Below are 16,494 nucleotides of genomic sequence, written 5' to 3' on the forward strand. Positions count from 1 at the left end.
AATGAGTCCGTTCGTACATGTGGTTTCGTCCTTGGTATTAAAATCACCACAGAGATTATTATCATTAATAAATAAATAATCCGTTTGAGAAAGCACGAACGACGTGATGACGTATTTCCGCTGACGGGACGGATCACCACACGGAGACGGAGGATAAAACACTCGACGACATGACGAGGTAAAATTAACTGAATGTTGTGAAAAGTCCGTGTGAGGTACCTCAGTTGCGTTTTCTTCTTCACGATCCGCATCTTGAGAGATAAATAAATTCTTTCGATGAATGTTCAATGAAATATTCGGGAGCCGACTTGACACACGTCGATCACCACGACAGATCCACATCGAACTGATTGTTCGGGACAATCCCCTGACGTTTGTGACGTAACCGTTCTACTGTTACCATGGGATACATTGCGCGACGTCAGTGTGGGGAGTTGTGGTCGTCGTGGTGGTACTAGTAGTGGTAGTAGTAGTAGTAGTCGGAGTAATCGTCGTCGTTGTTCCTGTAGTAGTAATAACAGTAAATGGACAGGTGGGGTCGAACCCTCGTCTGGCTCATTCCATGGTGACAGAAGTTGTTCACATCGACTCATGGTGGAGAGTTTTAAACCAACGCCACCACTGTCTCTGGATGCTTCGAACCTCAGCGATGTTTGGCGCCGATGGAGACAGCTGTTTGAACTGTTTTTGGAGGCGTCAGGACAAAGCAAAGGACAGAGTCGATACTGGAGAGCAAGAAAGTCGCCATCTTGTTTCATTGAGCTGGCCAGGTCGCGGTTGACGTGAACACACATTCACGTTCAGGGAACCCACGGACAGGAAGACAGTCGACTCGGTTTGTGAGAAATTTGAGGAATATTGTAATCCACAAACGAATGTAGTTTATGAAAGGAACCGTTTGTGGGAAAACCGACGGCAAGAGGGGAGACCCTTTGACCAGGATGACACCGAGTTGAGGATGGAGACCATGTTGTACAGTTTTGCAGAAACGGAGAACATGGTTCAAGACCATATAACCTTCGCCATGTTGGATTTACGCCTGAAGGAACGTTTACTCCGTGAAAACGATCTTGACCTTCCCAAAGTGGTGGACATATGCAGAGCAGCAGAGGCCAGTCACGCCCAGTTGAAGACCATGACAAAGACACCACTCGAAGTGAATAAGATAAACAGTTTTCGACATCAGGGAGAGAAATGAGGAGAAGGCAGAGAAGGAAGTAAAGGTAAAGGAAGAAGTGTTTTCGATGGTATTGCGAGATAAGGTAAGAGAGTTGTGACACCCTCCACCGTCCTCAGGGACGTGTAATTCCAGATGAAAAGAGGATTCCGATTTTGAAGAGGATGAGGGTCAACGGCAACCATTACTGGAAAGGGAAAGGCGACCCCCAAGGCCCCGCAAACGGTCGGATTGGAGACACCAAAATAGATTGCGAAATAGGGGTCGGGAAAGCAGAGGCAAGAGGGGCAAATCTCCCATCAGATGCTTGTTTTGTGTGTGGAAATTGGGGACACTGGAGATAAAATTGTCTCAAAGGAAGATGGGGACCAGGTCCCCCACCAGCAAACTCACGAAGGTATTGACAGGATGGGAGTGGACCCTCGAGGGAAGGAGCAAGGCTGACATTGAGTCCAACAGAGGAGCCGACCTCTACTCTGAACACCTCAGGCAAGGAGCTTTCTTTCTTTGTCGATCAGGCCACTCGCTCCACAATTGCAGTCAAAGAACTGCCAGGGGTTTTGAAATCAGGTAGTGGGTTGAGGGGGTGAGGTTCAAACATGGGATACAACAGGAAAATTGCCAGAAAGATGTGGGCCATTGCAGGAGAAACATGCATTCCTTCTCACCACACCAGCGAACTTGTTAGGTCGAGACTTGCTATGTCAGTTTGGATGCACGATGGCATGTACAAAGAAAGGGGTGTTTGTTGACATCCCCCCAAAGAAAGCACAATTCGCAATGAGGGTTTTCATGGCACCATAACCAGTTGTTTAATGGTGAAGGTTGCCAAGACTGCCGATTTGTGATGTTCTCATGTGCTGAGATGCGATATTGACAGAGAGCCAAAGCAAACAAAATTGTCCAGAAAATGCACAGGTAATGACACGTACTTATTACGATCCCCCACATTGTATAAGTTACTCCGATGTAACTGGAAATGATGTGGCATTTGCGAAGAGGATAGCTCCACATTTGGGTAAGTCTGATAAGTTGTCCATCTGCCGCTTAATGATTGGAAAAGAAGGCCTTGCAGTGGAAGTTAAGCTCGTGGAAGAACAAAGGCGATTGATGAAGTATTGATCGGAAGTACCCTCGCATGTTCCAATAACCACAGCGGTGGGATATCACCTAAAGGATTTAGGCTTCATGGTTTATCGCCTGCAGGGTGTCGCGGTGGATTGCTCTGCAACCTTGTTACATTGGCAAGTGCTTATATTGGTAAATAACGAAGGGTGGATTTGTGATTTAAAGGAACAGGTTCTCCAAGGGATGGTGGAGGAAATTGATCTCCCTCCCAACCGTGAGATGCTGACGAGAATGGAAAGTGAGACAAAGGATTCAGAAAGTCTGCAAGAAGAGGTTCCGCAAGAATAGTGGACCCAGCATGATGATGATGTGGGTCGCATCATCGTGGCAGCACCCTTCATGGTCAAACTCAAACCTGGAGTGTGTTGACCAAATGGACGCCAATATCCCCTCCGAAAAGAGGTGGAAGCCGGAATCGCACCGGCAATTAAATCACTGAAAGAACAAGGGATAGTTGTGGAAACTTCGAGTCCGTGCAACACACCAATCTTGCCGGTTAAAAAGCCACAGAAGGATGAGTGGAGATTTGTTCAACACCTGTGAGAGGTAAATGAGGTGATTCAAAGTGTTCACCCAGTGGTACTGAGTACAGTGATGTTGATTACATCTATCCCCGCAAATTCCACCCACTTCACGGTAATTGTTTTGTGTTCCACGTTTTTGTCGGTCCCTATTGCAAAGAAATTGCAATTTCTGTTCGCTTTTTACATTATTTCTGTTCGCCCTCTTCTTCACTGCTCCTCGTCACCTCTGCCTTTCACTGGCTCTAAACTCGCGGTTGGTGTGCGACCGAGACGTGCTTATTCCGGAGGACCAATGCGGAGTGCATGCTGCCACGAGCCCCGGCAGGTTGGTCCAGGTTTGACCACACCCCCCAAATTAGGTGTTTGCTTTCCTCTCAAACTCCACATAATTTCAATGAAACTTGACCACAACCTTCATCACCCGTAATGTACCAAAAAGTTTGTTCACGGCATAAAAAAAAAATCGGGCCCCAAGGGTGTTTACGGAGGTTTGACCCTCAAAATAGGAACTGTATTTGCTTTCTTCTCAGAAACTACACACACAATTCCGATGAAACTTGACTACAACTTTCATCACTAGTAATATTCCACCGTTGGTTCACGACATTTAAAAAAAATCACCGTCTCAAGGGGTTTGCCCCCACCCCTTCCCCCCGTAATTCCCGTAATCAAAACATACAAATTGCGGCCGTCTCAATGAAGGTTGAATTCTGTGCTAAAATCACCCAAAATTCGTCTAAAACTGGTAAAAAAAACACTAAAATATGGATTAGCCACAGTGGCTAATGTGTGGTTTAAAATATTAGACACAGGTAAGGGGGATTCGCCCTGTGGCGACATGGCGAGCGGCAGCGCACACCCAGCCTCATTTTCACCGCACCTGGTGGGGCAAATAACTCCATCCCCTATATGGCTATTTTTTTAAAGTACTTGTGAAATATACCAAAATATTCAGGTAATTTTTTTATCCCAGATACTTTGCAGTTGATGATAAACAAACTGAGAAATCTTAACTCTTTAAAAATAATTTTTTGGAAGAACTCAAAATTAAAGAGTGAAAAACAATGAATCCAAAACATTTGTGGGGCTTTCAAAAAGTAAATAATCAATCAAATGTCCCACACTCGTGACAGTATCAGCGCCGTCTAAGCAGTTCCTGGTAAAGATCATGCCAGGTGGTTTGCTGTTACCTTTTCAGCAGACATCCTGTGTCAGGGGTGACCCATCCAGTTGTGACTGTCCTCCTGAACCAAATTAAGTTTCCACGGCAGCCCTATGTGCCTCATGGTATGAAAGGAATGGTTTTTTGGGGGTTTTTTTTCCAGCAGATGGCAGGAATTTGTTCAGGGTGACCAATAACTCACCTACTCTTCACGAAAGATACAATGGGATCTTTAACATCCATTGCTAGCAGATGGACCTCCACATGGATGATGCACATTGATGAATCACCCTGCATGCGAAGCACCAGGATGACAGTTCATAGGTGAGTCGAGATTCCTGGCCAGGTGAGACAGCTTGGAGTTGAGTGTGCACAGCTGTAAGCCAGTCTGCCAGCCCTCTAAATGTTCACAAAGTTAAACGAATGAGACAGATATTCCCACAAGACAGACATTTTTTATTTTGCAATGTGCAAAAGTTTTTACAATTGGTAAAAATACTTTTTCGAATTTTTATATCTTGAAAAATAAAAGACACTTTGGGGTGTCTTGGACTTGTGAGTATTTCAATCGTTAAGGTCCATGGCCCTCGTACAGTGGAAATTAAATGTGTTCAATTGGGACTGGATTTTTCATTTTTTGTATTTCACAAGAAAATGTAATTAAATTATTCAAATATTTCATTTACCAATTAATAATGGAGGTCTGCACTCTGAGCTTCACTGCATTCACAAGTCAAGAAACGTAGTCTTTGGGATAAGCAATTATTGAGAGATAGTTGTTCCATCACAGGCATTTAACAATTACGAAGGATAATTCATCAAATCACCTCAACTTAGCAAAACCGTGAATGTGAAACGAAAGCGACATTCAACAGCACATCGTTTTCTGAGTGAAAGTGTCCACGTGGTAAAGTGCTACAAATTTGAGCGATGGATGATATTTACTCCAAGCCGTCACTCCTTGCGCTGCTTCAACCGTCGCTGGGTGAGACAAGTCCGGTGCTGTCTCTTGAGAGATGGCCTGGGAAGGCCTGAGCTGCTTGAGTGCGAGAGGGCCAGAAAGGCCAACCAGTTCACGTGCGATACGAACCTGTGTTCGGGGGTCACACTCTGGCAGTAGTGGACAGACACTGCTTCGATAACTCCACTGCCTTCAGTGGAAAAAGAAAAAAAGATGGAGAATGGCATTCAGGTCTTTTATGTCTTCAAGTTCTGTGGAATGTCATAATATTGGTTTAACACTTCCGGCATCATGGGCCCACCTAACCTCTACGCAAGCTGGTGCATTTTTTTTAACGCAAAAATGCGAACGCACGATGTCGCATCGATCCGTTACACTCGTATGCTAATCTGCCGTTTTATGTCCAAATCTGGCTCTTACATGATCCCAACTTACATGCATGTATATTATTTATATCAACTACATACAATGAAATGGGGATTGGTTTTCAAAAACAAGGTACCAAAAAACAAAGGTTGAACTTTGAACATGAGACCAAGTTTGCTATCAATATTTAAAAAAGATGTTACATTGTCATCTTTTATTTTTCTTCACCATACATGGATGCATACTTACCACTTGTAGTAAAGATTCCTTTATTCCGATAATGATTTTGCGAAAGAAATTTCCACACATATTGAAGTCGGGGTAGACAGGTCTAGTATATGACCTCGATACAGGTATACAGGTAAACATAAGCAAGTCCATGACCTCGATGAAAAGTATGTGGAGTGGCATAAGCAACCTGACCTTTGGTATAAATGTGTCGATGACCTTCGTTCGCTGTCCAAAGGTCGGGTGTGTTGAGAGCCACCGTGGCAGCTGCTCCTCACCATTCATCTCCCAATGAAATTGCATCTGCTCCCAGAATGCTGAACTCGAATGAACATCCAAACACACCGAAAAATGATACACAATCTTTATTCGAAAATAACAAAACAAGTCTACAAATAAGCAGAGGATCATACATGACAGTTGAAGCACCATAAACGCATTGGACGATATTTGCGGGATACAGTCGTGGCCAAAAATATTGGCATCCTTGCACTTTTTAAAAAATAACTCACAATTTTCTTTATAAATACGTTGAAAATGACGAAAGTATTTTGTTTCCAAAATTCTTTATTTCACTGTTAATATTACAGAACCATTGTTTTTCATTCAGAACTTAATATATCTTTTTAAATCAGAAAATAAAAAGAAATGGCATTGATGACACCCTCGACTTAATATTTGGTGGCATGGAGGTTTGCCCCTCAAAATGACAAAATAACTGCAGTCAAGTGTTTCCTCTCACCATAAATGAGCTTCCGACACCTCTCCACTGGCAGTTTGTCTCACTCTTCTTGTGAGAGTGATAAATCAGTGTACCGTTAGCAAATAACTCCGAGGACACTGAGACACTTTTCAAATATATTTTCTTTCTGCTCTTTCCCTTAATCTCCACCCCAATCCATCCCCACCCTCATCCCTTCTTGGCAGCTATTTTTATTTGAATAATGTTTTTTTTTTTTTCTTTCCCCTCTTTCCTTAAATTGTAAACACATATACAATGAATCATTTCATGCTTTCATTTTGACTCTGACGTCGTCAAATATATAATTGTTTTTGCTTAATTCTCACAGGAGGCTGAGGCTTACGGAGGAACTTGTACAGAGATCACATGCAGCACAACAACATTAGTGGGCATGTGCACTTTTACATTTATTACAAGGACATTAGGACATGATTAATGGACAACACACATGGGATTTGAACCTGGGTCCCCTACATTACGAGCCAGGGACCAGGGCTTCAGATGGGAAGAAACACCAACAGGGCCAATCCGTAGCAGGAAATATAATAAAAAAATAACAACAAACAAAATGCCCCAAACAGAAGATCCAAAACTTAGAAAGGCACTTGCACACACAAGGTCGCAGCAAACCCAGGTTTGCAATGTCATTCACGGAAAACACCAATGGAGATGGGACGACGTCGTGACGATAAATGGTGCCTTACAGACTGGCCAAGAATAGCATGCACCATCTCATGGCTCAGATCGGTTGCCATTTGGTTTGCATCACAGGTTACACTCAGCATCCCGGTGAAGACAAACACGTGCCCGTTCTCTGGAAGGAAAGGAGGGAATGGGTAGGGTGGAGTGTGGGGCGGGGGGGGGTGGTGTGGTGGAGAGGTGCCACTGCACTTGTTACTACTTGTTAATACAGTGCAGAAAAAACATATTTTAACAGAATTTTTTTATTGCATCTCACTTGCATTTCATTCACATTTCACCTGTAATCACAAAACAAAAGCATTCTGCTTAAAATTAGCACCACATATACAATTTTACACAATTAGCACTTACACTATTTTTAACTTGCAAATCTCATTTACGTAATGTGTTGGCAGAGTCTGGAGGCCACAGAACTTGAACAGAGGCTGATGCATTGAGGTAATCTACACCTATATGATGAGAGATGTGATAACTCTCATAAGCGTGGGTTTTGAGTGGGAGCACAACAGCCTGGTGTTGGCGCAGTGGTTAGGGCAGCGGCTTGCGATCCAAAAGGTCCTGAGTTCAAGCCCCGTTGGGCCACTGAATTAATACACCAGGGGGTTGACTCAGCCTGTCATCCTTCCGAGGTCGGCGAAATGAGTACCAGTATACTGGGCCGGTGTATACCCCGGTTAAAATAGGTGTACCATATCCCTGTGTCGTAAGAGGCGACCAGGGTTGCGTCAGGAAGGGCATCCGGTGTAAAACATGTGCCAAATCACTATGCGGATCATACGGATGATCCGCTGTGGCGACCCCTAACGGGAGCAGCCGAAAGAAGAAGAAGGAGAGTGGGAGCACAAAGGCAAACAATACTACTATTGTGTCATTTTTAAGCTTCTTCTTCATCTTCTTCTCTTTTCTGCAGCACATGGCTTTGGGGTAGCATCATTTGCTGTGGAGCAAGACTGTGCCAAAGATGCAGTGCCCTCTGTGGGTAAAGCAATAATTTGTAATTTGTCCATGGTGCCGGCAATAGCTTGCCCACTCTTTGCGAAGGATACCGTGGGATCTTTCACATCCACCAACTCAGGTGGACGTTACTTTCCCTCTTAATTTGAATTGAAGATAGCCATTTGTATACGTACCACCAACACGAAAGCATTCTGCTCAGGCACATCCACAACGTTGACCTTCCAGGTCACAGCAGAGATCTGAGGAGCATCTGTGTTCCTGCTTATGATGTGCTGCAACACAGCACTCACAAACTTGTGCCATGGATCGTCAGCCGGCAATATGTTTTCTCCGTGCTCCTCCATGAGCTGAAGCAGAGACAAGATGATTGGTTGAAATTGCTCAGTCGAGAAATCTTTACTGCATTTACACATGCAAGTTGCACCTTAGCATAAAGCTGCAGTCGAGGGACATTCAAGGAAGTTATAGATTCGGGACATTCGATGGTGACCTACAGCCGGGATATTTTGCTCATAAAGTTACGTGCATGTTTGGTATCTGCCATTAGTTTAAACAATCCGAAATGTTTTTGGTCGATAGAATATAATGCAAAAGTGTGCCAAGTCGCATCGTTAGGGGTATTAGTAAACTTTGAGCATCGACCTGTCATCACTTTTATGCAAAGAATGTGTTACTCAAAATGAATCCATGAGCACACATTGGTCGTGTATGACGAAGGTGTACCCTCAGTCTGTTCTCGTAAAATGGGTGGCTGACTTTAAACGAGGATGCGAGGCACTTGAAGATGGCCCCAGCCTAAATAGGGTTGCCAGATGCGACCGACCCACAAACTGCTGCCGAGGTCAACACATTCGTCATGGAGAATCACCGTGTTAAGGTCACAGAAATAACCACAGAACTTGGGAATTTCTCAAAGCGGCGTTTTAACCATTACCCTCAACACTTGGGCATGTCCAATGTCTCAGCAAGATGAGTCCTCCACAAACTCAGCACCGACAATCGGCAACAACGGCTGGCTTGATTTTGTGAACTTCTTGAACTGATCATCGCAGATCCAGCCAACTTTAGCACAAGTCCGGTAACTGATGATAAAGTGTGGCTTCACCACTGGGATCCCGAAGGCAAATTAGAATCCGTGCAATGGAAACACAAGGGATCACTGTGAACGCAACAGATTTCACACCTAAAAGTGATCTGGAAAGATCATGCCTTCAATTTCTCTGTGACGTCAAGGGAATCCTGCTGATTGACGATATGCCACATGAAACAAAACAAAAACAAACAAACAAAAAATTCACAAGGGAATACGATTCCAGTGTCATGCAGAAATTGCAGCAGGCCGTCAATGACAAACGCCGAGAGATATGGACCAAAGGTGCGTTCCTCCTAATGTGCCTATGCACGAGTCCCATGTCACGCAGACTGCCATTCCCGACTGGTTTTGAGCAGCTGGATCACCACCTGCACAGCCTGGACCTGCCCCCCGGTAATGATCATCTGTTTCGCCGTTTGAAGTTCCGACGACGTGACCGTCCATTTGCCAACACAGAACTAAGTGGGATGTGGCTAAACGAACAATCTGAACACCTCCATTTCTGGAAGACAAATGGAGCAAGTGAATTTTCTCATTCCTTGGATCGCCACTCGAATCCCACATGTCGACAACCTTGTCTCACCTTCTGAAATGAACCAAACGTGTTGCAAAGTTTGGGATTGTCACACCACAATCATTCTCAACAGGTTGCTCTGCATAAGCAATGCACCACATCTAACATGATGATGGATTTCTCACAAACACTGAAATTGATAAATAATGTACGTTTTCGAGCAAAACTGCTGTTAGCTTTTCGACTACAGCACGTCAATTCAAACAGTATTTATCGCAGGTAAGAAAGGGGGGGGGAGGGACACTCGTACGAGATTTACTCTCCTTATGCTCTTCGTACCATTCATAACACCCCCATGTGAGATGCCGTTCAAAGTACTGTCGGCCCTTCACACCCCTGGACTTTTGTCACATTTTGTTGAGTTAATCTTAATATAAAATTGATTAGATTAAAAAGAAAATTTTCACCGATCCACACAAAATACCCCATAGCGACAAAGTGAAAACATTTTTTTAGAAATTTTTACAAATTAATTATAAATGAAATGCTGAAATGACTTGCATCAATAAGTATTCAACCGCTTTACGATGACAATCCAAATTGAGCTCAGGTGCATCCAATGTCCTTTGATCATCCTCGAGATGTCTCCACAAGTTGATTGGAGTCCACGTGTGGCCAATTCAAAATGACTGGACGTGATTTTGAAAGAAACACACCTTTCTATGTGAGGTCCCACAGTTGACAGTGCACGTCAGAGCAGAAACTCCACCAGGAAGTCCAAGGAACTGTCTGTCCATAGAACTTCAAGATAGAATTGTGAGGCAGACATCTGGGGAAGGGTGTAAAACAATTTCTAGAGTGTTGAAAGTTCCCAAGAGCACAACGAGCTCCATCATTCAGAAATGGAAAGAATATCGAATGACCAAACTACCCAGGGAGATAAGAAAGAACCCAATGACCACTCTGACAGAACTACAAACTTCCTTGGTTGAGATGGGACAACCTGCTGGAAGGACAACAGTCTCTGTAGCACTTTACAAATCTAGGCTTTATGGGAGAGTAGCCAGACGGAAACCACTCACGACAAAAAGTCACATGACAGTACGCCTGGAGTTTGCAAAAAGGCACGTGAAAGGCTCTGAGAGCAAAAGATTCTGTGATCTGATGAGACGAAAATTGAACTCTTGAGCCTGAATGCAAAGTGCGACGTCTGGCGGAAGCCAAGCATAGCTCATCACCCACCTAACACCATCCCTACCGTGAAGCATGGTGGTAGCAGCATCATGCTATGGGGATGCTTTTCAGCCGTCAGAACTGGGAGAGCTGTCCGAAGGATACATGAAGCCGATCCTTCTCAGGTGACTTTTTCCAATTGCCATCTCAAAGTTGCCGATTGAGAACCATCCTACTTCAAGAGGGAGGAACTTGTTCTCAAACATGCTCAGTTTGATCATGGCGGTCAGGTCAATCAGCAAAACGAACCTCATCTCTGTGCCTCGTATATGGTTGCTCTGAGAGTTTGACAAGAAAACAAAACAAACCGCACACAACTGTGAAAACTCTGATACTGCCATAATGCAAGGATATTGTTTGTTGCACCTTGGGAGAGATTGTTGCGAAAATGCTGAACATGGTGTCGCTCTCCAATGATACTGTGCGTCGAAGAAGTTGCGACTCAACAGTAGACATCCAACAGCAAGTGAATGCAGAAATTAAAGAAGACCCCCTGGGCATTTTTGCGATTCAACTTGGTGAGTCAACCAACACCTCCAGCTATGCTCAGCTACTGGTCCACACACGGTCCATAAAGGACTCAGTCCTCAAGGAAGTGTTCTTATTTTATCACTCTTTGGGATTCACAATGAAGGGAGAAGACACCTTTGAGGCAGTATCAAACTTCTTTGAACAAGATGGGCTCTCATGGGGAAATGTGGGATGTACGACAGGTAGAGCCCCTGCAATGCTGGAATGTCGTTCTGGATTCCAAGCACTGGTTAAAGTGGCCAACCACAACACAAGCAAGCTACACTGCATGATTCACCGCGATGCATTAGCCACGAAGACTCTGCATATAATGCTCAAAACTGCACCTGATGTCGTGACCATGGTCATCAAATCCACTGTTTTGAACACGAGGACGTTCCACCTCCTATGTCGAGACTTTAACGCTGAGGAAGAGTCGCTCCTTTTAAACATGGAAGTAAGACGGCTTTCAAGAGGTAACGTGATTGATCAAGCCATGGCACTGAAAGTAGAGATAAAATCATTATTCGACACGAGTGAGAAGGGAGAATCCAAGCAGTTCGTAGACAAACTGTCAGACGAAAGACAGGTGCATCACTAAGCTGGCTTACCTCATGGAAACATTTTCTCACCTAAACACACTCAACAAATCGCTCCAAGGGTCCTCGACTGCTGTGCTTGACTTGGTCGACAAAGTTCAAACTTTGCTGATGAAGCCGCAGCTGTGGCAAGAAAAAGTCAGAGCAGGCGGTTTTAATGTCTTTGAGAACGTGACCGACGGCTTGTCGGCCCTCCATGAAGAGCAAGTGGATGAGATCAGTGTCCTCGTCCAGGACCATCTACTTTGCCTCAATCAGGAGTTGAATTACTGCTTTGCAGACCTTGGTGACTTGGATCGTCAACTCATTCGAAATCCACTCAAGGTGGATCCGAGATCCCTTCCAGTGAATTGCAGGACAAATTTTTCATCCTAGTCAATGACTTCAACGTCAGAGATGCTGTCAAGAGTTTATCGTTGACAAGATTTTGGTCAACAATGGCTACGTCGTACCCAGCTCTGACAAAGGAATGTGTGAAAAGTCGTCTGGTGTTCCCTTCGACCTCCCTCTGTGAACAGGCTTTTTCCAGGCAACATTTTGAAACATTGAAAGCAGGTACCTTGTCCTTCTCTGCGGGGAGTGGGGATGGATGTGGCCAATGCTGAAAGACCTCAAGGTGCACTGGAAGAAGAAAAATATTGGTAACCCTCGGGACCATGCTATCGGTATAGTTACAGGGGGAGGCTCAATTTTAAAATTCTAGTTTCTGATCGGGATCTTCACCAGAATCGAATCAATGCATCCTTGTCACACACCCAACCTATCCACCACATTTCGTCCGAATCTGTACATCACCTTTTAATATCCTACTTAGACAGAGAGGGGTGAAAACACAACCTCCATCCACCTGATTGGCGGATCAATTATTGCGGTCATTGCGTTGTCGTGAGTGACAGGGGTGTGTTCTTGTGTTCAGTTACCAAGGTTATCGTGGAGCGCTTGCCAAGTGGCTTCAGCTCTCAAGCAAGGACTCCATTCGAAACCGTTGATAAGGAACGGCTGGCTTAGCAAGTGCGAGCTAGATGCTTGGCAAGCGCTAGTTAACTGCTTGATAAGTGCGAGTTAGCTGCTTGGTAAGCACTCGCTAGTTGCTTGGAAAGTACAAGTTAGATGCTTGGTAAGAGCGACTTAGCTGCTTGGTAAGTGCGACTTAGCTGCTTGGTAAGTGCGACTTAGCTGCTTGGTAAGCGCGAGTTAGCTGCTTGTAAGCGCTAGCTAGCTGCTTGGTAAGCTTGAGTTAGCTCCTTGGTAAGTGCTCGTTAGCTGCTTGGTAAGCGAGAGTTAGCTGCTTGGTAAGCATGAGTTAGCTGCTTGGTAAGCGCTAGCTAGCTGCTTGGTAAGCTTGAGTTAGCTGCTTGGTTAGCTTGAGTTAGCTGCTTGGTAAGCACGAGTTAGCTGCTTGGTAAGCGCGAGCTCGCTGCTTGATAAACGCGAGTTAGCTGCTTGGTAAGCGCGAGTTAGCTGCTTGCAAAGCGCTAACTAGCTGCTTGTTAAACGCGAGTTAGCTGCTTGGTAAGCGTGAGTTAGCTGCTTGGTAAGCACGAGTTAGCTGCATGGTAAACGCCAGTTAGCTGCTTGGTAAGCGCCAGTTAGCTGCTTGGTAAGCGCTAACTAGCTGCTTGGTTAGTGCTAGATAGCTGCTTGGTAAGTGCTAGTTAGCTGCTTGGTAAGTGAACACACCAGTGAAGTGGACGATGTGTATTTTATCAGTTTATTATTCAAACACCGACGGGACACTCATTGTATAATCACTGCTGAAGAAAGAGGAAGAAGAGCGAATGTCGCACACCTTCCCAACAACACAGAGACCACATGTCGTAGCGGCTGCAAGATTGCCCACACGATGGGACCAGGAAGAGCAGATTGAATGAGCGGAGCAGGAAGGTCTTGACTTTGGTTCGGTTTGACGAACGAAGGTTGCCGGAACGGCTGAGGGGTCCGTACTACACCAGCTGTGTATAAAGAAGCCCCTACGTGCAGCACACGGCGATGTGAACTCACCCGAAGGGCAAAAACAACCGGACGTATCAACAGCTGGCGCTGCATGGCGGAGGGACATAGTCCCTCGTTAATTATTCTTCAACTTCGGAAGGGCGCAAAGAAGTTTCGGGTTACACGTGGACAACAAGTCTTTCCTCGTGTTAATGTTCCATCGACCACGTGTGAAAAACACAAACATCGAAGGGAACGTGTTCACATGGACCGTCTGTGACCTTGAATACGAGAACACCGCCCAGCCAAAAGGGTTTTAAAAATGATCTTTCCAGCCACAAGAAACTTTGTAATCCGTTACATTATAACAACGATGCCCGATCTTTCACAAACTATAAAAATACATTGTTGTTTTGAAAATGTTTTTTAAAGGTGAAAAAAATCTGACGATAAAATTGAGGTGTTTCTCAACAGTTTGTTGGCTCGGTTGTTCCTTTTCTCCCATTCTTTGTTGTTGTTGTTCAGAGAAAGAACATTATCTATATATCTATATATTATTTATGTTAACGTGTGCGCGTAATTTGACGTATCTCCTCCAAAACTGCGGAAGGATTGTCGCCATTTTCGGTACGCAGGTGCTCTGTGGTCTAATGAACAGCATGGGCTTTGTGAGATCGCGCCACACGGACAGCTTTGGGAATTTTTGGCGATCTTCAAATTTTAACATTCGTTTGCATGGCGACGTGTGACGTCACCGCTGAGACGTAATTCCGTCATGATATCACCGGTCAGTCGGTGACGTCATCACTTCTGTCGTCGACAGACCGTCACCGTTGAGAGGCGTAATGCCACTCCTCGAAAACAGCGTCTGCGATGTGAAACCTCTTCTGCACGTGCTGACCTCCTCAGAAGGTGAATTTGACACAAATAATGTAACAAGAAACATTTTGTATTTAAAGTAAAGATTTATTTTTTTCGATATATTTCTGCTCCTGTTCAGTCTCGGCCGATATCATGTTAACCTTGCCCCATCAGACGCCAACCTTCCAATCAGACTCGCGGACTCCATGACCATAAACAAATCCCAGGGCCAAACATTTGGTAAACTCGGAATATCCCTCCCAGTCCCCGTGTTCTCCCATGGCCAACTATATGTTGTATTTTCACGTGCAAGAGCTTCCTCCTATATATCTACCAAAGTGGACAATAATTCCTCACAAGGACGAATCAGCAACAAGACCCTCACCCAAAATGTCATCCACAGGGAGGTTCTTGAGAAAACTAAGGACAGCTAACCATAGCGCATCACATCCCTCATGACCCTCCACAGCTCCCATAACATCAACTATTATGTCTCATCCACCTTTTGCCATCCATTCAACTCGGTGCGGAGCACGGGTCTATGCTCGTAATTATTTAATATCCGAGTCACCCACTCCTAAAATCTATATTAATATTTCGGCATGTCCCTTTTTTTGTTCCACCATCAGATTTTTGTGACTGCATGAAATGAAACAAGCTTTGACATGTATAGTAATGATTATATATATATTTTATATATTATATTATATTATATAACATTAATATTTTGGCATGCCCCTTTTTTTGTTCCACCATCAGATTTTTGTCACTGCATGAAATGAAACAAGCTTTGACATGTATAGTAATGATATTATTGTCTTCCTAAAGAGGCCCCTCAAAATTCGTTTTGATGATTATGGTCATTAAACAGTTCATGTTCTCCATTTGCAAAATGGGAGGAATTATTGCACAAAAAAGAAATAAAAATGTTTCCCATTTTTTAATGGACCACTTAGTTGAGTTCGTAAAACCTTTTGTACAGTATGTTATTATTAATCACTATATGCCAGAGTAAATTGCTCATGTTATTGAGCTGTCAATAAGCTATCAATCATAGACATATAATAAACTCACTTGAGTATTCCTATCTCTATTTCAATGCGTAATATCAAGCGGTACCCTCATGATGACCTAATAAAACCGGTCTCGATGTCCGTCCGTCCATATATCTGTTCACAATCAAACCGATCGTGATGCATTTTAAGGCTTTCCGAGAACTTTGGAGAGATTACCTACACTCCCGCACGGCGCTGTTTTTATTATTCCTCCTGCACTTCATTAGAACACAGATCGTGGATGGATGCGTAGATCCCAGGAGAACAACTATAGCTGTACAGAACAATTCATATTATCGATGGATAAAAATGATATTTAATTGATATTATAATAAATTGTTATTTAAAATATCTTCAAATTTTGTGAGTTTTTAGTTTGTTGTGAAATATTAGGTCCTCGGGTCTCCGCATAGTGGCGTACAGACTTAGGTCGTACTTCTGTTTACTACCGTAGAAAATCACAGAACCATCCGATTGACATGCTGTTAACAGTTTCAGAATCAGCTAAAATCTACAAGATATGAATATGAAGACGAAACTGATCCGGCCAGATAAAATCCACAAGATATGAATATGTACACGAAACTGATCCGGCCTTTTGAATCACTTTAAAGTAGGGTGCCCTGTAATTTTAATGCGCTCTATGCATCCTCCGGAACTCACGAATGGTACACGTTGTGTAGTCACTAAACTACGTGGTAATGTCATCGAAGTGGCGCGACTGCGGGAGAGTCGAAGGGGAAAACCTGA

General features: G+C 44.0%; 1 protein-coding gene and 1 long non-coding RNA gene across 5 annotated transcripts in view; one reads left to right on the plus strand and one right to left on the minus strand.

Annotated features, from left to right (window-relative positions):
• LOC147024456 (uncharacterized) overlaps positions 1-16,013 on the plus strand; it is a 16,571-nt gene extending 558 nt beyond the window's left edge. The window contains exons 1-3 of the long non-coding RNA XR_015059036.1: positions 1-178; positions 4,155-4,315; positions 15,895-16,013. The exon at positions 1-178 is cut by the window's left edge and continues 558 nt beyond it. This is a non-coding gene — a long non-coding RNA (uncharacterized LOC147024456). The remainder of the gene's footprint in view (positions 179-4,154; positions 4,316-15,894) is intronic.
• Positions 4,339-14,131, minus strand: LOC147024457 (metalloendopeptidase OMA1, mitochondrial-like). Of its 4 annotated transcripts, none has more exons than XR_015059032.1 (4): positions 13,686-14,131; positions 10,271-10,383; positions 5,742-7,102; positions 4,339-5,142 (listed from the first exon to the last, which is right to left on the minus strand). XR_015059032.1 is itself a non-coding variant. In XM_085884410.1 (3 exons), exons 1-3 carry the CDS (start codon positions 13,940-13,942, stop codon positions 6,933-6,935), a joined length of 387 nt encoding a protein of 128 aa, XP_085740536.1. In that variant the 5' UTR covers positions 13,943-14,131; the 3' UTR covers positions 5,897-6,932. The 4 variants fall into 4 exon arrangements, 1 of the variants encoding a protein (XP_085740536.1); XR_015059030.1 differs by lacking the exon at positions 10,271-10,383 and adding an exon at positions 8,121-8,294 and having other exon boundaries at positions 4,345-5,142; XR_015059031.1 differs by lacking the exon at positions 10,271-10,383 and having other exon boundaries at positions 4,343-5,142.
• Positions 16,014-16,494: the final 481 nt, after the last annotated feature.

The sequence above is a fragment of the Eptatretus burgeri genome, chromosome 6 (genome assembly GCF_056783735.1).
Source record: "Eptatretus burgeri isolate ZD-2024b chromosome 6, Ebu_testis_v1, whole genome shotgun sequence".
Lineage (NCBI taxonomy): Eukaryota > Metazoa > Chordata > Myxini > Myxiniformes > Myxinidae > Eptatretus > Eptatretus burgeri.

What these genes read in the sequence shown, in the direction of transcription:
- LOC147024457 (XM_085884410.1), bottom strand. Translation starts at nt 13,942, where the DNA reads ATGCAGCGCCAGCTGTTGATACGTCCGGTTGTTTTTGCCCTTCGG. An exon ending in CGGTTGTTTTTGCCCTTCGG is followed by an intron (nt 8,295 to 13,897) that starts GTGAGTTCACAT and finishes TCTCTGCTTCAG; the next exon opens with CTCATGGAGGAGCACGGAGA. An exon ending in AGAATGCTTTCGTGTTGGTG is followed by an intron (nt 7,101 to 8,120) that starts GTACGTATACAA and finishes TTCCTTCCAGAG; the next exon opens with AACGGGCACGTGTTTGTCTT.